Raw genomic sequence first — 17,688 nt, 5'->3', positions numbered from 1 at the left:
TAGCAAAGGCAAACCTAAAGGAGTTCATATCAGAGAAGGAAGAACACTAATTCCCCCTTCAGTTTACAGGATCTGTTGCAACCCGCAAGCATGCCCACCCTCCCTGGCACAAAGGAGCAATGCCCTGGCCATGTCACCTCGGGCAGACATTCAGAGCACAGCTTATAAATCTCCCTGTAGTGACTCACTGCGTGGGGTCACTGCAAAGAGACAACAGATGCTTTACCTCTGTCTGTGGGGCACCGAAACACAACTCTGGAGCAAGCAGCAGTGGGATGTTTTCACGTACCATTCTGCAAGGTCTGTTTTTACCAATTTAACTAAGAGGCAAGGGAAAGATTGTTTTGCAGCTCTTGGACTGTATTTTGGATTCCAGTTAATCAAGCAGCCAAGCAAAAGCGCAACACATCCACGTGTGGCACTTGATCACTGAACGGAATTGAGGCACAGTAAGCCAGCAGCAAACAGATTAATTTTCATCCCTTTCCACTCCTCAGATGATTCAAAAATTTAGCTTTCATGCTCACAGACAGGGGAAAAATATTTTTATTCTTCAGGCAGATGATGTTTTTTCCCCAGAAGAACTGAATATTTAAACATTAGTTGTCGTTTTGAAACATACTGGCTCTATCGTAGGTACTTCTGCAGCACATACTGAAAGGGGATGGCGTTTAGAGGACACGATCATTCATTACGCCAAATTACATTTCTGATGTCAAAGAAGATTAAAAAAAATTTAAAAAAAAAAATCAGTATCATGGCTGACATTCCACCTTTAGCAGGTCAATGGTGGCATAAATACATCATGTCATCTTGTCTTAGCAGCAAGGGTCCATGGTTGTGATTCACACAGAAGAATGTGGGTGTTGAAACAACGCTTGATTCTCCACCTCCCATATTAACCAGCTTTTAGAAGTGGCATCTATTTTTCAGCAGATACTACATTTGAAGTGGAGGTCACTAATTCCTGGTGACATTACTCACTCTCAATAACAAGTCCAGCGCACAGTGAACAACTACCTTAATTTTATTACACATCAGTAGCTTTGAGATCTGTTTGAAAAAAGAGGTGGCCTGGTGCTGCAGAACCAATTTGCTTCATTAACAAATAACTCTACTTGAAGTGACTCGTAAGAACAACACATCTAACAGCAGAAATGTAACTTCGTTATTAAGGTAACCAAATAACTGAAAACTTTACAGCAGATTTGACTACATGGGGATTAACAAGTACAGATACAAAGTTAGCTTTGAAAACACTATGAAAATTACATTGCTACTGCAATAAGAAATTTGAAGAACTGTAGAGTGTTTGTATTCCAACATGCTGCATGTTGGAGATCCAGTGCTGGACAAGGGCTCATTCATTATGAGTAGGGAGCAACATATCCTTCACAATCTATCAGATACCATCATGTCTTCCAAAGAGAAGAGAAAAGGTGTGGGGGAGATCTCCCTAGGTTTTCCATGATCTGGGAAAACCCAGATAAGAAAAAGGCAACTGGTGATGCCTCACAGCCTGAACTGTCCCAAAGGGCTTTTAGGGTCAGCAAAAACTCCATCCGGGATTGTTTCCTTCTTGCTAGGAAACACTACTGCTCTGAGAAACAGAGGAACTGCAGATTGAAAAAGAGAAAGGCAAGGCACCTATGACAAAGGGACAGGTTGGTTGTCTGAAGAAATGAAGAATAATACACCTTCCCAAGCTGAGATGGCTTTCTGGATCAACAAATGCCCTTGGTGAAGGGCTCAAGTTTAAATCACAAAGTGCAAAGGAGCAAAAAAATAATAAACCCTGTCTTCGGTGGCAGTTGGCACTTCAGTGGGAGGCTGCGGGGCATTGATGCGGGCTGTGTCAGATTTCTGTTGAGATCCCCTCTTCTCACACAATATTTGTGTATCTGCAGTGCAGGTTAATTCACTCCCAAGATAATACATAAGTCAGAAAGCAGGAATAAGTCTGTCTTTTCAGAACCTTTTCAAAAACACGACTAAAACCACTGACCCTTTCAGATACCAAGAGAGTAAGCTCTAAAACCCAGCACACCAGCTAACACTGAATTTGCAGGCCAAGCTCTCTGCACTACAAAGTGAAACAAGATTAAGCTGGCCTTTTAAGAACTATTTCACGCAAGAAATGTTTCCTTGTCACTGCACAGGAGAATGCAAGATGATTAAAGGAGTTTTCAAAACTTGTTTCCCCTTCTGGTTCTGCCCATGTGCTGGTAATGCCCTTACCCAGTTTAACAGCAAGTAGCACAGCTCCTGCAAACTGGAGACACATTCAAGTGCAACATTGCTGCTGTTTTTCCCATTTGTCAAGTCCTTCTTGCAAACCAAAGAAAAGTGAATCAGAGTATGGCTGCAGGCCTCAAATATCAAGAATCCGAGAAGGCTTAACATCGGTATTTCTCCACAAACACGCCAATTCCTGACTAACGTAACAAAGAGCTTGCCTGTTCCTTACAAAGTCCATTCATTACGTACTCACCAGTAAATGGAGTTACAACGTGGAAAAGAGAATTTCTGCCGTTACACACTGTACTTGCCACATTCAAGAAACACTACACAGCATCCCATGCTGATTAGACACACTAACTTTTAAGACACTCATTCTTCAAAAAAAAAAGGTGTTTTTTGTCAAAAGAAGATTTGTTAATCATACCATTGTTAGGTTTTTTTTCCAGATGGACAGAAAAAACTCTGCCCCACGGTGCATTTCTAGAAATGTATATTCATTCAAAACAACAACCTCGGACTGCTTTTGATGAAAACTACATACACTGTGGAAGGTACACAAAGACTAAGGTAGCTGCCAGACATAACCTTGGACAGTCAAGCGTATGCAGGTATACATTTCATCTTCTGCAAGAATCATCTTGAGGCAGCCCTGTCTGATAACAGGTTAGAAAACATCTAGTGTCTTACCTTCTTTGAGAGCATCTACCATTTAGACATTCTAAATAAATTCATTTTTAGGCCACATCATTCTGAATTACAACAGACTCTTTAATTACTTCATGTAGACATCAGTGAATCCAGCCAACTATTTCTATTCAGCTGCAATTCAGAGATGAATAATTCTTAACTTTGAGGAGGATTAATTTTCACTGGAGACAAGGATATAACCTTGGGATTTGTCACTCTACACACTTTTATTCTTCCTCTTACCATTTCCTATCTGCCTCCTCGAACTTTTCTGTTTTACTGCTGTATTACAGACATACGATTCAAAGATCAGAGATGGTTGGTTCAGTCACCTTTACTTGGTTCCCCACAGGAGCTATAGATATGCTGCACAGACAGACAACCAGCTCTTCCCACAAGATTTGTATAGCTGTATCTATTTTTAATTTTGTCATTTCACAACAGAAGAGGTGCATTAGCAGTTCAGGAAACCAAGGCGGGTGTGAAGTGCGGAGAGAAGAACGAGCAACCTCAACCCCACCTCAGGAAATACGTTTAAGTACACATGAGCTGGAAGAGCTCTAAAGAGTTTTCAACCGGTCTGCAGTACGAGCTACCGCACAACTTACTTTCTGGGGATGCTCCTTCCAGAGGTGGTAGAAGCAGTAATATGAGGAGAGAGAAGAGTTTATGGACTATGATTCATTCAATACCTGCTGCTATCAAGACTTCTAGCAGATATACCACTTATAGTTGAGAATCCAGCAATTTGCTTTGCACACAATGCTTTATCATTTATAAGGAGGACATGGCAAGCAAGAAACAACTCAGTCATGATAAATCTAAGTTGAATTAAGTCCATCTGACATTCAAAGACAACTGTGCACAAATACACTCCATTTTCTCCCTCCAGGAAAACTTCAGCGGAGGTTGGTGTTACAAAGGGGAGATCAGCATTTAGTCACCACATCTGTCTCAGAAGTTCCTTCTGCCCCCCAAAATCAGTGTAGCTCGGAGGCAGAAGGGGAAAAAAAGAAAAAAAAGAGGCCACATTGGATATCTTCTATGTGAATTCATGGAATCAAAAGGAAGCTATGGAGAGACTGTTGTCACAGCAAGATCATTCAGGCTGGAGACTAATGGCAAAAGGGAAACACCCTTCCTTTAGTACCCGGTGGTATTTCTAGAGAAACCTTCCCACCAAAGGCATGCTGTTTTGTGTCAAGGAGCATTTATATCTTTGTGATCTGCTGACTGTTTAGGCAAAAAGACGTCCATAACCTAACCAAAGCTTAACAATCAGAAGTACAAAGTGCACAAGAGAAAACCTGCCTCCCCAACACCTCAAGGTACCGCAGGGTCTGTGTTCACCGACACGTTTTAGAGGTTTCATGAAGAAAGGCAGCGAAAGAGCTGACTTACAGAGAGCACCCACTGAAACTCCTAGTAACTAGCGCTCCCCATACTCCACAACACAAATACGAAGTAAAACAGATTCTTAGGCTGTAGCTACTACACTAAGAATGGAAGAAATTGCTACCCCAGGACTTTCTTTCTCAGTGCTTCTTTAATTGAGACAGATATAAAAAAAATAATAAAAAATTTACAAGGTGCTGGAAAAACTAAGAGAAACTAGGAAGGCATATAAAATACTCCAGTGCTACCAGAAGAACAAAAGATTTTAAACCAAAAAAATCAAATCACTTAGCTAAGAGCTTACAAAAAAAAAAAGGTTATTTAACAGGCAGCAACTGTTCCTCTGTTTCCTTGGGTCACTGCTCTCAAATAATGGCTTTGGGACAATTCATTCCCACCTTGTCAACAAAGCTGCCTTAACAGCCTTTGAGCGCTGGGCAGTAGGAGCAGGTCAACCACACCGACCCAACAGCACAAGCCACCAGGCACTCAGCCGCGGGTAGCTTTTAACGTCTTCAGAGGCCATTTAACTCTAAATAAAACCAAGCAGGCTTATACATACGCACTCCACGAAACGCGGACAGGTACCTCTGACACAAAGCGTACCTTTCTGTCTTTGTTCCTTCCTACGGAGCACATCAGCCACTCGCAGTAAGATCCTTAAAAGCAAAGCTGTTACTTCTGTATAACGGATAAATCTAAAAACACTCATTTAGTTTTCAGTGTGACTGTTCAAGCAGAGGGAAATGTAAAGGTAGAACAAACAGCACAGCTGAGTCACGTTTGCACACATAGTGTTCTTTTGATTAACAAAGGACCATCTACTTAAAAAATAAAATCCCAGGCACCTGTTTGAAGTCTTTGGGGAGACTTTTATTGTTTGCAGTTAAAACCATACCTAGAACTACTGTGACCAGGGCCAGACAAAAAGATTAACCTCTTTACTTGTTAAATTGATTTTATTCAACAGTGTAACAGCAGGCTGACTCCTAGGGTATGCAGAGATGGCCTGAAAGACCAGTTACCCCATTCCATGTGCCTAATGACAGAATATGTGAAATAATCAAAACAGTAAAGATGACGACCCTGGAGAACAGCTAGTATCTGGGACAACGATGATAAAGGAACAAGTGGGGCAAGACTCCCCTCTGCCTAGTGACCCAGGAGGGGTTGGACATCATCAGACTCCCCTGGGAGAGAGGAGAGGAATGAGCAGATGACTGGACAGGGGACACAGGAGACTACTCAGTAATTTTGTGGACTGGATTTTGTACCCCAGGTGTTTGAAAGGTGCTACCAAGAAAAAAAAAAAGTCAGACCTGGTCTGACTAGCAGTTTGGAGCAAGTCCCTGACCTAGGAAAGCATGGGCTTGAGAGAAGATGCATCCCCTAAGTAGAAGGCTGGAGAGAGGGAAGCTATCTCAACACCATGTTCCCTCCAAAGTAATGTCAGAATGCAAGAGGGTCTGTTTCTCTCAGGGACACTGGAAAGAGCATTAAAATCAAATGACAAGATTTACAGAGTAGAAGTTCTATGAGAACTAATTCTCTTGGATTATTTTGTTTTGCTTTTAATTGAGGAAACATCAAGAACAGCATGTCTTTTTAAGCAAAACCTCTCCTACTCTAAAAAAGCAGTGACTTCCAACTCCCTATGCATTTTCAACTTCTTATGGTCCTTGTTGTACTTGTTCTGGACAAAAATCCAGAATTTTGTTCCATAGATCTATCAAAGAAAGAAGAATTTCTACACACCAGTAAATTCACCCTAAAACAGTCCAAAGGAAGTAGAGGTGCCTTATTCTAACAGTTTCCTCTATACATGTGTAGGAAGCACTATTTTTTTCTATTGTTGTGGAGAAATATTAGTTCAAGATTTCATTCTGAAACAATTTCTTTAGATCATGCTGCTTTTCTTCCCAACCAAAGGCGTGTGCTCTGACAACTCTGCAAGAACACTTAGCTCCCACATAGTCCAGCACAGATAAAAAGTAGTAACTCCTCTTGCAACAAAGTAGGTGAAATCTATCACCCTGTTTTACAGAGTGGGAAAACAATGGCAAGAAGTCAGCAGCAGTGGAAGAAAATAGGAACTACTGACTCTGAGCACTTCATTTTACCATTGTTAATTCTTCGCTTAAATGAAATTTCTATGTTTCCTGTCTGCTGGCAGTCGAGAACATGATGTGCAGAGAGCAGCTCAGGACAGCTTCTGGGACAGCCACACCGTGATCCCGCAGATGGGATGCAGCAGTGGGAGCCAACAGACCTGGATTTTGTTCCGCTCCCAGCACTGACTCACTGAGTAATTTCTGTTCCAGTCAATTACATCTTTCTTCTTCAGCTTCATTTTGCAGAGTGGCACCTGGTGACATTTGCCCACATTTCATGAAGCATGTTGAAACCTACAGATGCAAAACTCTGCAAAAACATGAAGTATTACTGAACAAAGCTCCAACTTCTTTGAAGGTCTGTACAAGGAAGGCGCCAGCAAGATATGCCTATGAAAACAAACTGGATGTGCACTGCAAGACCTAAGCCCTCAATCAGTAACAGGGTTGTGCCTGGAGTGCATGTTTATAAACAATCTTGATCAGGAATGGTTTTGTGAATTGGGACACAAATTTTGAAGCCCGTGGAAAGTAAAATAAGTGATCCTGTTAATCTAAGTTTCACACGGAAAGTAAACATTGAATACACAGCTACCAAAGCTTGGCTCCGAATGTGAGTTCAAGATGCAAATACATATTCAAAGCAGGACTAATAAACCGATACTCGTAAATACCAAGCAGTTATTAACACATTTTGTAAGATTAACACCTGCGTAACAGCAGATAATATACAAACATCATTAAGTAATCAGCTAGTCCTCATTTACACACAATAGGGTATTAACACACATACTGCAGAAGTTCAGCTTTAATGGACAAACTCTCAAGGCTTCACAATTACATTGCAAGCTGTTTAATCCTGAACTACTTTGAGCAAGCTCTGATATGTGAAGGACTGGACAAGGAGGTGGAGTGGATAATGTACTTTTAAACTAGCTTATCTGTCCTGCAAGCAGATGAAGACTGGAATTTTCAAATTCTGTATGACTGATTTTTCATTCACATCACACCAGTTTTCAAAGCATGACCCTCCAAATAATACTTTTTTGGAACTGCTGACTCTCCACACTTTTAAGCCCAGGAGTGAAATGCAGGAATAGGTTTGCTTGCCAGCCAGCTCCTCCCTCTTAATTCTAGTTCCAAGAACAGAATGAAACTAACAGAGGAAGTTTCTGAAACAAGGAGGAGTACTGAGAACAAGAAAACAAGGTTAGCCAGGAGGACTGTCATTCATTATATAATCCAGCCTTTGGGTAAGTGGACATTTAGTGAAGGGGGCTGAGAGAATGTCGGAGGCGTCAGCCTCTGCAGCATTATGTCATCTGGTCTGCTAGTTACTTAGCAGATACAGGATTTGTATAGGAAAAAACCCAAACCCATTTATTTCTAGGACAAAATACTATGAATCCTCACAACACTTGCAGAAAGAGGGCACAAAACATAAATACATTATGCTCCCGTTTAAATTGATCTTCCAAGGAGCTAGTTCTCCTGTTTTCTCCCTTCTGCCAGCCTCCCCAACTCTGTTGTGCTGTCCTGCACAATACCTTTTTGTCAACCATATTCTAAATTTTGTGCTTTTATTCTTTCAGTGCGTAAGAAGCTTCTTCTTTATTGCCCAGGAATACACAGCAATTGTTATTGCTGAAATATGCTGAAAGTACAAACTATTTTAGGTGGCACTGAAGAATGGAAGAAAGGAAGTGGTACAACACATTTTTCTCAACATAAAATGTTAGGCTCAAACACATTTTAAAGGTAATTAGGAGGAGGAAAGTATAATCTCAGATACTCAATGGTGGAGTCTTGCCAGCAAGCATTTTCTTTCCTTTTAGGCAGCAAAGCAGGTGTCAAAATGAAGGATGGAAGAGAAATGTATTTTTAATAAAGTGAGCAAACTATACTCTGCTTCATCAAAACATGAGAAAAGTGTCATGAAGGAAAAATGTTCAAGTAAGGGGACTGGTATTTAAAGGGATCCAGCCCTTTGCTGGACTGAAAGCAAGAACGACTGTACTTTTGAGTGGTAGCACCATATTCTGGAAGTCAGAAAGAGAGAATGGAGGCAGAGAGAACAGGGAACAGGATTAAACATAGATGGCTGCTCCTCAAATGACATAAATTGTGCAGATACTTAAATGTCATAAGTAAACTGCAACCCTTCCTGTCCCAGAGCCTCCAATCTCCTTAAACTCAGAGATTCTGGCTGTTGCAAGTCCCCAGTGCATCCCAGCACCTCCCACCATTGCATCCCCCAGACACTTTCTCCAGTGCCGTCCCTTACCCATTTCCTCCTTTGTGAGCCCCCCAGTCCTGAACATCTCTCCCTTTCCTAATTCGAGACCTGCCAGCTCAAGGTTCCTCCACCTCGTGCCATGTTCCTCCAGCCCCATCTCACTGCCTACAGCTGCTGGTTCCCATTATGCTGGTGCTACTGGCCTCAGTAGTCAGCTCCTCAGCCCTCTCCACAGATACAAAGTCCTGATCTCTAGCAGACACTTAAGAAAATTCAAACTTGGACTGTGATTTCCAAGAAATTACCTACACACAGCTCAGAGCAAAACCAAGACATATGGAAAAAAAGAGCTGTACCATAGTCTTTCCCATCACTTCTAGGAATCACAAAACATTAAGACTCTGTTGCTGCCTTGTACTGCTGAACACATTGAAACAAGATCTGGTAAGATTAATTTAGCATCAGAACCATGCAAATTTTATTTGTGGATGTTGCTTTCTGAAAGGTTTAAGTCCCAGCTGCACTAGGACAGCACACAAATCAGATATTTGCATGAACAAATGTAACATGTGGAGGGAAAAAAAAAGGGGGGGGGGGAGGAAACAGCTCCATCTTCGTGAGACTTCCTTCAAAAGCACACAGGCAAATCCATACCCGACTGCATGACAGAGAGATTTCTCCATATCAATAAGGGAAGCTCCTAGACATCTGCTAGGCTCACCATCTCATGCTGCACCAGGCCAAGAAAACCACTCCAGGAAAAAACTGTTCAGCTACTGCTCCGTGAAGTGAGAGAACAAAGTAAGGTCCCCTTGAAACAATCAGTAGCTGAGGCTCAGAAAGGGATTGCTACTTGCCTGAAGCCAAAAAGAGTCAAGAATAGCAGAACCCTGACTTGAGACAGTAGACAATGGTGTTCACTGCTGTATGTACACACAACACAAAGTCTTCCTCCTCCAAAGCAATTTCTATAGGACAAAAGCCATTCTGAATAGACAAGATTTAGGGGCAAACCCCATATCCTTTCCCAGAGCATCCAGCTCAGGGATTCAAATACATTGTACTTTTTCAGTACCTAGCCTAATAACATGAATAAACCTGCAGTGACCAGCTCTGATTCTCCTACTTATATTCCAGTTTAAGGCGATAGGAATTTCTTCCACATAGGAATATGTGCTTCCACAACTCAGTCCTGTTTTTCAGTTGCATATAACTGTATTACCTACAAGCAAGTGCAACTCAAATGTATCATCTGGCTTCCAAGTGAAGTTCCTGGTTTTGACTCAGTTTCCAAGAAACACCCATACAGATGCTACCCCACTACAAAAACATGATTGATACAGACTCAAGATAGAGCTACAACTTTTAGTTGGGGACCAGGTTTACCAGTATTTGCTAGTCCAGATATAACTTGTTATAATGCAGCAGCCAGATTCAGATTTCAGTTCAGTAGGGTCACATTTGATTTAGAGTGGTGTGGAATCCAACTCAGGCTCCAAGACTTCACCTTTATCTGAAAACACAGTGTCATATTTACATTACTGGCTGTATGGGTGTTTTAGCAGGTTCTCCAACCTTGTTTTAGTCACAGAGACAGCGGTCTACAGAAATGGACAGCAATTAGGGAGGCAAGTGATCTACCTTAGGACATGACTGTTAAATAAATGCTAAGCAACCACGATTGCCTGAAATCCTGTTAGTAATAATACTAACCTGTATTATGCTTGTCTATATTAACATAGAGTTTTGAAGGCTCTTCTATTAAATGCCAATCTTTTTGGCTTCTCTGGATTAAACTAGATCTGTCTCATTTGGAAACACCCTTAAAAAACCAAACAAAAACCCAAACATCCAAACACACACAATTCAAATGCAGCCAATAGCACTGGCTGTCTAATTCAGTCCCTACTTGTGTGTGTGTGTCTCCCATGATCACTACTAAAATACTCCAACATTTCACCATAAGGAAGATTTTGTAGATTGTGGCAAAATTGTGGTTAATGATTTTCTGGCAGAACAAGTTTTCCATTTTGGGGGCAGCTGGCTCAGTACAGGAATACCTAGACAACACTTCAGGGCTTGTGCTTGGACAGAAGTCAAAAAACCCAGATGATTCCATTATTTCTTCTTTCACTGCAAGACTATTTGTTTCTCACCACCTCTACCATTTGAATTACATGCCTAAAAAATACACATGCACACTTCAAAATACAAGTTCAACAACTTCCACGGCTTCTCACTCCACACTGGTGATATTACTTCAACTCTGTTTACAGTGTGATTCAGCCCTTTTCACAGCAATGAATTATGATGGCATGAAGAAAGCATCTGTGTCATCAACGAGAGAACAAAGGAGGACAGTTAAAGTTCAGAAGGAACAATACAAAACTTTCCTACAAAGCCAGACTTAATTCTTTTGTACTTACTCAGGAAAAATTTTCTACTCCAATTATATTTTAAGAGAAATAATGTATTAAGGAGACTTAGGAAGAAATATTTACACACATGCACACTATGCATAATCAGTTGTTTGTAGCATAAACACCAATAGACTCTGTCTGTACAACTCTGCTTGCCCATCTGGCTGCTGTGACTGCAGAATAATTTCTCAGGTGCCCTCAAAGGGCTATTGTTGAAACAAAGTTAGTCATGGTACTGCCTGGCACCAAAATCAACTTTGGTAATTACGTAAGGTGGCAGCAATACCACTTGGAAGGCTTGTTTACCAGCGACATTGCACAATGTGAAATGGAACATGCTTGCCAGACATGGCTGCAGTTCAAGACGCAAATACACTTGCAGAGTTACCAGGTGCTCTGAAGCCGTCAGATATTGCTTCAGTAGCTAGAGAGAAAAAGTGCAGGTCCCTGCAAAGTGTAGAGAGGCAACTATCTAGCCAACACAGAACAGTGTTACAGCCACTAGTTATAAACGTAGATAGGCATTAGTTTAGGAAGCGATGGCTACCAGCTCAATCACATACAGGATTCAAGATTTTGAACAAAATCATTGTACAAGTGTCACGTCTACGGCTTTGGAAGTGAGTGTGACTATGCACAGCTTAGTACAGTGCACATGCAAACCTTTCTGATACGCCATTGCTACCCACAAACCAGTAGCCACAACTCATCTAATCAGGAGAAGCCGTACCAGCCAGCCTTAGGTGTTTATTCTTCTCTCTTGTCCTCCCTGCCAACACACCTACCTGCTGCTATCACCACCGTGCACCTTCTCTAGGAAAGGTACCGTGAGCTCATTTGTTAAAGTAAGTTCAGCGAGTAGTTTAAATGAAAATGAACTAGTGTGTGTTAATGCAGCTAGTTAAACAATGTGCTGGGAGAGACCAAGCAGGTGGATGAAATACCGAGTGCCACAATCCGATGAGAAACACAGAGCTGGTTGAGACTCCAAATTCAAACTACTGAGCAAACATGTACATTTCCACTAACATTTGATATTTACTAGGCAGTGCCAAAACATCATAGTGACCATTTCTGCTTAGCAATTGGCAAATACTCAAACGCAGGCCAAACAAATCCCATACAAGTTTAAGTGAGATTGGAGGGGCTAGAGAAAGATTTTAAGTCGTGACCCTTACAAACCTGTTGAAAGAAAAATGGTAGGACTGCAAAAGACAGCTTTGTTCCTTCTTTACTTAAGCCTGAAGACTAAAATAAAGCTACTTTCCTTAGGCTCACAAGTGAATAAGAAATTGTTGTCCAAGGGGTTTGGAAAAGATTTTTCTCCTTAGACTTCAAATCGCCTACAATCACACAGTTTGCCCTCACTAATCTGGTCAGGAATCGAAGATGGACAAACAGACCTCCCTGATGTTGCTGAAGCAGTCTGTATCGCCGGCCTTGCAACTGTGCCAGGTCAGATGTCTTGAGCATCAGTTTGCCTATTAGCCATCACAACTCTTAGCTCTACATTAAAACCAAATGTACTGCCTCTCCTAAAAGCACTAAGGTTAGAAATGTATCACCTTCAGTCAAGGCTGGACAATTTGATTTAAAAAGGACATACAGGAACCAAAGCAAAGACCTGCTTGTGTCCCAAAACAACAAAAATGTTGTTTATATCTGATTTAAATACCCATATAAAAAGTATAATTTATCACAGATGTGCCAAAGAACAGCTGACTGTGGGGGCCCATTGTACTGTGCAGATAGAATAATAGTCTTTACTGCAAAGAACTTCCACTCTAAATCAGCATTTAAATCTAAATCCCTTCTAAGCCTGGCTCCTTTCCCATGACCTCCAAAATCCAGGTCTAACATACTGTTACCTCATTCAGGTTATCAAGTTGTAAAAAAAAACCAACAAAAAAACAACCAAAAAACCCCCTAATGAAAACATCACGATGATTAATCATGGGAAATAAATTCTGAATTTCTAAGTTAAATATAAAAATAAGAATTCATGGATATTGGCTGCTCTATGCGAAAAAAAGTAGCCAGGGCACAACTGAGAATTGCCAACAACTAGAACAAAAACTTGATTTCAGAGCAGTCTATTTTAGTTTTTCTCAGTCTGATCAGTTAAAGGTACCGAAATACTTCAGAAGTTTCAGTATCTGCTATAAAGCCATCAGTAATTCTTTCATGCAAATAGGTAGATGCCAAGAAAAGCCAACAGATTCAAGAGAACTTGCAGCAACGTCTCTCTCTACCCTGTCCATGTCCCAGTGTACAGGAGACACTTCATTTTTACTTCTGTAATTCTCAACACCAGAGCAGTCTAAAGTCCAGCACTGGCATTCGCTGCTGAAGCTAAGCTTCCCTGCTAACCGGATCACACAACATGTGAGAAACCTTCTTGCCCACAATCACCATTCAAGATGACCCAGGCTTACAGTTTAATCTAAATATGACTTTAACCATCCACAGATGCTGCAAGTACGCAGGTGACACTGGGTCTTAAAGGCTTGAGGGGGAAATACCCTTTCAGCTCCAGCGACATAACTCGAAATCACCCATCAAATAGGTATGAAGCTGCTTTGCTGACACAAGTTCTAACAAACCATGGGGAGAGGCAAAAGGAAAAATCTGTGCCTCTCTTGCAGCCAAATAGGTTTTAAAAAATAAGAACCAGGCCTTCAGGAAATACAAACTGATTTAGTAGTTCTGTAGGAGGGCAGGTGTCTCGTGATATGCATTGAACAGACCTGTACTGAAGGCTCCAATCTGGAAGCTGAGAACTTGGTTCCTTACCAACATCACAGCAGGACTGTAGAGATTAGTGCAAATGAAATGCTTTGAAAAATGAAAAGCATTAGGTAAGTACTAAGTACTATTAAAACTCTAAAGATACTCGGGACAGAATAATTATTATTCACTTGAAATTAATTTACTGTGAAAACATTATTTTATTTCTGAATTAAATGCATTTTATATTACCAAGGGGAACCATTGATAAGCCAAGAAAACAAAAGTCCTACAGGAAAAAAAAGTACAGTACAAAAAAGTACAAGTAACAAAACAAGCTACTTCCATATCTGATACCAACCAATATGCCTCAGACTCTGACCCATGGAGGTAACTTCCAAGAAACGTGTTTAAACACTTTGGGTTCTTCAGTCTGGCCAAATATGAACCCGTAAGTCTAGGAGACAGGAAAGAGATTTAGCCACATGTACAAAAATGCTTTCTTTAACTTTTAATTGGTAAAGAATAGGGACTTTTTTGGTCACGGGCTGTTTTCATTACTTGTCATTTGTGTGTCTACCTTCTCCGGACGAGACTGTGGCAACCTATTCCTCCTAGAGCTATTTTGTGTGGAAACAGAGCTCAAGTCCCAAACTTCTAGCTGGTCTACTGTGCCACTCTCTACAACTCATGTTAGCGGTCAATGTCCTGCCACTCTAAAATATCAAAACCAAAAGCTTTAAGTGAGGGGAGGGTACAACAAAAAAAGAACTTGCGTTCCCAAATGCTCTAGCAGAGCAGTTAAGGAGAGCAATTTCTTCAGATGCATTAGCAACACAGACCTGTGAAATCTGTGGCCTCCAGAAGAACACAACACCGTTCCACTTGGAACCTCTGAATTTTGTACTCTAGAAGATATGTAGGGGCAATTTTTGAAAGTTTCTTAACAATCCAACCCTCTAATCATACATAGGCATAACATCCACTTTAAAGTGTGTGCTGAAGACAGGGTGCCAAACTGTACTTGCCAAAAAGAACATCCAGTTGAAATCTCTGAAAGAAAAACCTTGCGTTTTACATGATGAAAAACACCACCTCTTCATTCAGAAACTTACTACAGGTGGTAACCTTATTTCTCTAAGAGTACTGTATTGCATGTTCTACCGCTGTCAGGAAGTAACTCTACATTTTTTTTTTAATGTATGCATCATACTTTACCTATGATAGTAAAATTTTCCAACCTCAGCAGAGTTTGTTCCACTGACTGCACAATGAACAAACCCCACAACAGCTAAAAGAGTCTCTAACCTTTGCAAAAATTTTGGTCCTGAACTCTGTTCATGATTCTAAAAAAGGAAAGTGGTTTGTTGAGCGTGACAATAGTTTCTCTGCACCTTTAAATATAAAGTTTTTGTTATCAATGGCAGTCTTTTAAAAATTCATCTTTGCAGGAAAGCTGAACTTCAGTATGCTTACATTATTTGAGAAGGCGCTTTGAAGTGTCTATTTCTAATCCTCCAATCTGAATGACAAAGTTATTTGCAATTGTGAATCTTTAAAAAGCAGATCTGAACCAATGCCTCTATGTTTTTGTAACTCATTAACACAAACTCTGCAACTCAGCCTTTACTTAATGTTTTTGTTCCATTCCAAAGTGAAGCACTAGTGCTATCTCTTAAGATGATTACTCTTGGTGAGCCAGTGTTTCCACATACACATTCTGAGACCCAACAAAAATGACATGTTCAAAGACATCTGAAATAACATTTTCTTTATCTGCTATTACAAAGTGACAGCCACAACCCAGGATCCCTTATTGTTCGTGTATTGTAAAAGTCTGAGAATAGATGGCAATGGGATTTGCAGCTGGCAGAATGTCTCCAAAGCTGAGAAGAGTTTTTCTACCAAATTTTACACAAAAGCAGAAACGGGGCTCTGGGCCCCGGATCCCACATGATCCAGCAGATGCTGTTTCCAGCTTCAGCAAGTTTTCATTCAGAAGCAACTGCCTCCATGTTCAACAGTGCCCCATGGATCACATACAAGATCCTGTCAGCCTGTATAAATGAGAGGCCTGATTTAGAATTACAGCAAAAATACAACACACAACTTCTGTTTGGGAGAACTAAAAAACTGCAATATCACATTTTCCCCGTCATCTCAAAGGGGTGCAAATGCATGGCTCATGATGGTCCTACATGAGGAGCATCAAGCAACACCTGTATCTCTCAATTCCCAAAAACATATGGGGTTTTTTTATTGTAATGTTAATGCTATAGTAAAATCCACATGAGAAAACTCATCTGTGAGTCTTTCCCATGCCATCTATGAATTTGGAAAGTTACAAATCTTTGTTTCAGGAATGGCTCAAACCCAAAATGAATCCACAGTTGTTATTTCAGCTCCATTTGAGTCAAAGGGGCTTTTTCGCTTCTATTTTGATACCTGAAACTGACTGCTGTGGCCCACAGGACGCAAGGCCAAATCCCACAACTCACACCTGCTCAAAATGCCAAAACCAAAGGTGGAGGTGCCAACGTTGTTTCCTAGCCATTGGAACCACGGCGTGCGGTTTTACTCACACCTCATGGAACGAGTGACCTCCTAAAGCTGCTCTGGGAGCCTGGGGACCTGTGGGAGGAGAAGGGGCCCAGCACCTTCACCCTGACACCCGCAGCGGGGCCCGTGCTCCACCCACAGCGGTCACCCCCGAGGCCTCGCTGCTCCACCCGCCCTGCCCGGGGGAGCTCGAAGCCCCACACACCTCCGTTTGGCTTTGCACAACAGCCTTATATAATAACAGCCGCTGGCTGGGCAGAGCCTCCCAGTTTCCCACGTCCCTTCCCTGCCCAGACCTACTTCTTCATCCATCCATCCCTCCCTCCCTCCCTCGGGTTTCACCTCACCCGCAGCCGGTCACGGGCCCAGCCCTCGCCTCGCTGTTGCGGGGCGCCCTCACATAAGCGGCTGCTCCCGGACGGGAGGCGCCCACCGTCGCCCGCGCTGCCTGCCCCGGCCGGGGGCGGCGGGGCTGGGGGAGGCCGGGCGGGGAGCGGCGGCACCGCCCTGGAGCAGGCGAGGCCGGGCGCCGCGGGGTGGGTGGGCGGCTCGCCCGGCCGCACTCACCTCCTGAAGTCAAAGGGCATGTTGGTGGCGGGCGCCGGGCAGGCTGCGGGCCCCGCCGCCCCCGGCCCCGGCTCTCGCCTCGCTGCCGCCGGCTGCAGGGCCAGGAAGTGACGGGCCCCGCCGCCGCGCAGCACCAGCCCATTGGGCGGCTGGAGCCGGCCGCCGCTTCCGCCGCCGGGTTACGGGGAGCGGCGGGAGCGGCGGGGTTGAGGGCTGCGGCCGGCCCCTCCGGCACCCCGCCCGCCTCACCTGCCCCGCCGCGCCCCGGCTCGCCTCTCCGGCAGCACCGCAGGGGCCGCTGAGCTCCTCAGGGCCCCACGGCACCCCATGGCCCCAGGGGTTCCCTCGGCACCCTGCGGCTCTGAGGGGCCCCCACGGCTCTGAATGGCTCCCTCGATGCCCACAGCACCCCGCAGGTCTGCGGGCCCTGCCAGCACCCCACGGTGGTCCCCTTAGCCCCCCATGGCGCCGGTGGCCCCTTCAGCCGACCCTCTGTGTGCCCACAGCACCCCAAGGGCCCTGTCGGTGTCCTGCGGCCCTCAGCAGCTGTCCAGGCCCTGGCAGCACCTACTGCCCCACAGCCACAGGGCTACTGGCCTCCGGGGCACAGGCTCAGCCCTGTGCAGCGTCTGTCCGCAGTCGCTGCCCGCGTTAGCAAGGCGCGTTGGAGTCTGCCAGCTCCTCTGCAGCTCTCCTGTGCCAGCCGACCCAGCGGCACTTCCCCGGGCCTGCGGGCCGGAGCGTG

The 17,688-nt window shown here is 43.3% G+C and overlaps 1 protein-coding gene across 1 annotated transcript in view; it reads right to left on the bottom strand.

Moving 5' to 3' along the window:
- The window catches only part of ERGIC1 (endoplasmic reticulum-golgi intermediate compartment 1), a 60,759-nt gene extending 43,657 nt beyond the window's left edge, over positions 1-17,102 (bottom strand). The window contains exon 1 of the mRNA XM_075766731.1: positions 16,944-17,102. Coding sequence (XP_075622846.1) covers positions 16,944-16,963 — 20 coding nt within the window. The 5' untranslated portion in view covers positions 16,964-17,102. The remainder of the gene's footprint in view (positions 1-16,943) is intronic.
- Between the last annotated feature and the right edge of the window lie 586 nt (positions 17,103-17,688).

This window comes from Balearica regulorum, chromosome 14, assembly GCF_011004875.1.
Source record: "Balearica regulorum gibbericeps isolate bBalReg1 chromosome 14, bBalReg1.pri, whole genome shotgun sequence".
NCBI classification, from domain to species: domain Eukaryota; kingdom Metazoa; phylum Chordata; class Aves; order Gruiformes; family Gruidae; genus Balearica; species Balearica regulorum.
This window is presented reverse-complemented; position numbering and strand designations above follow the sequence as displayed.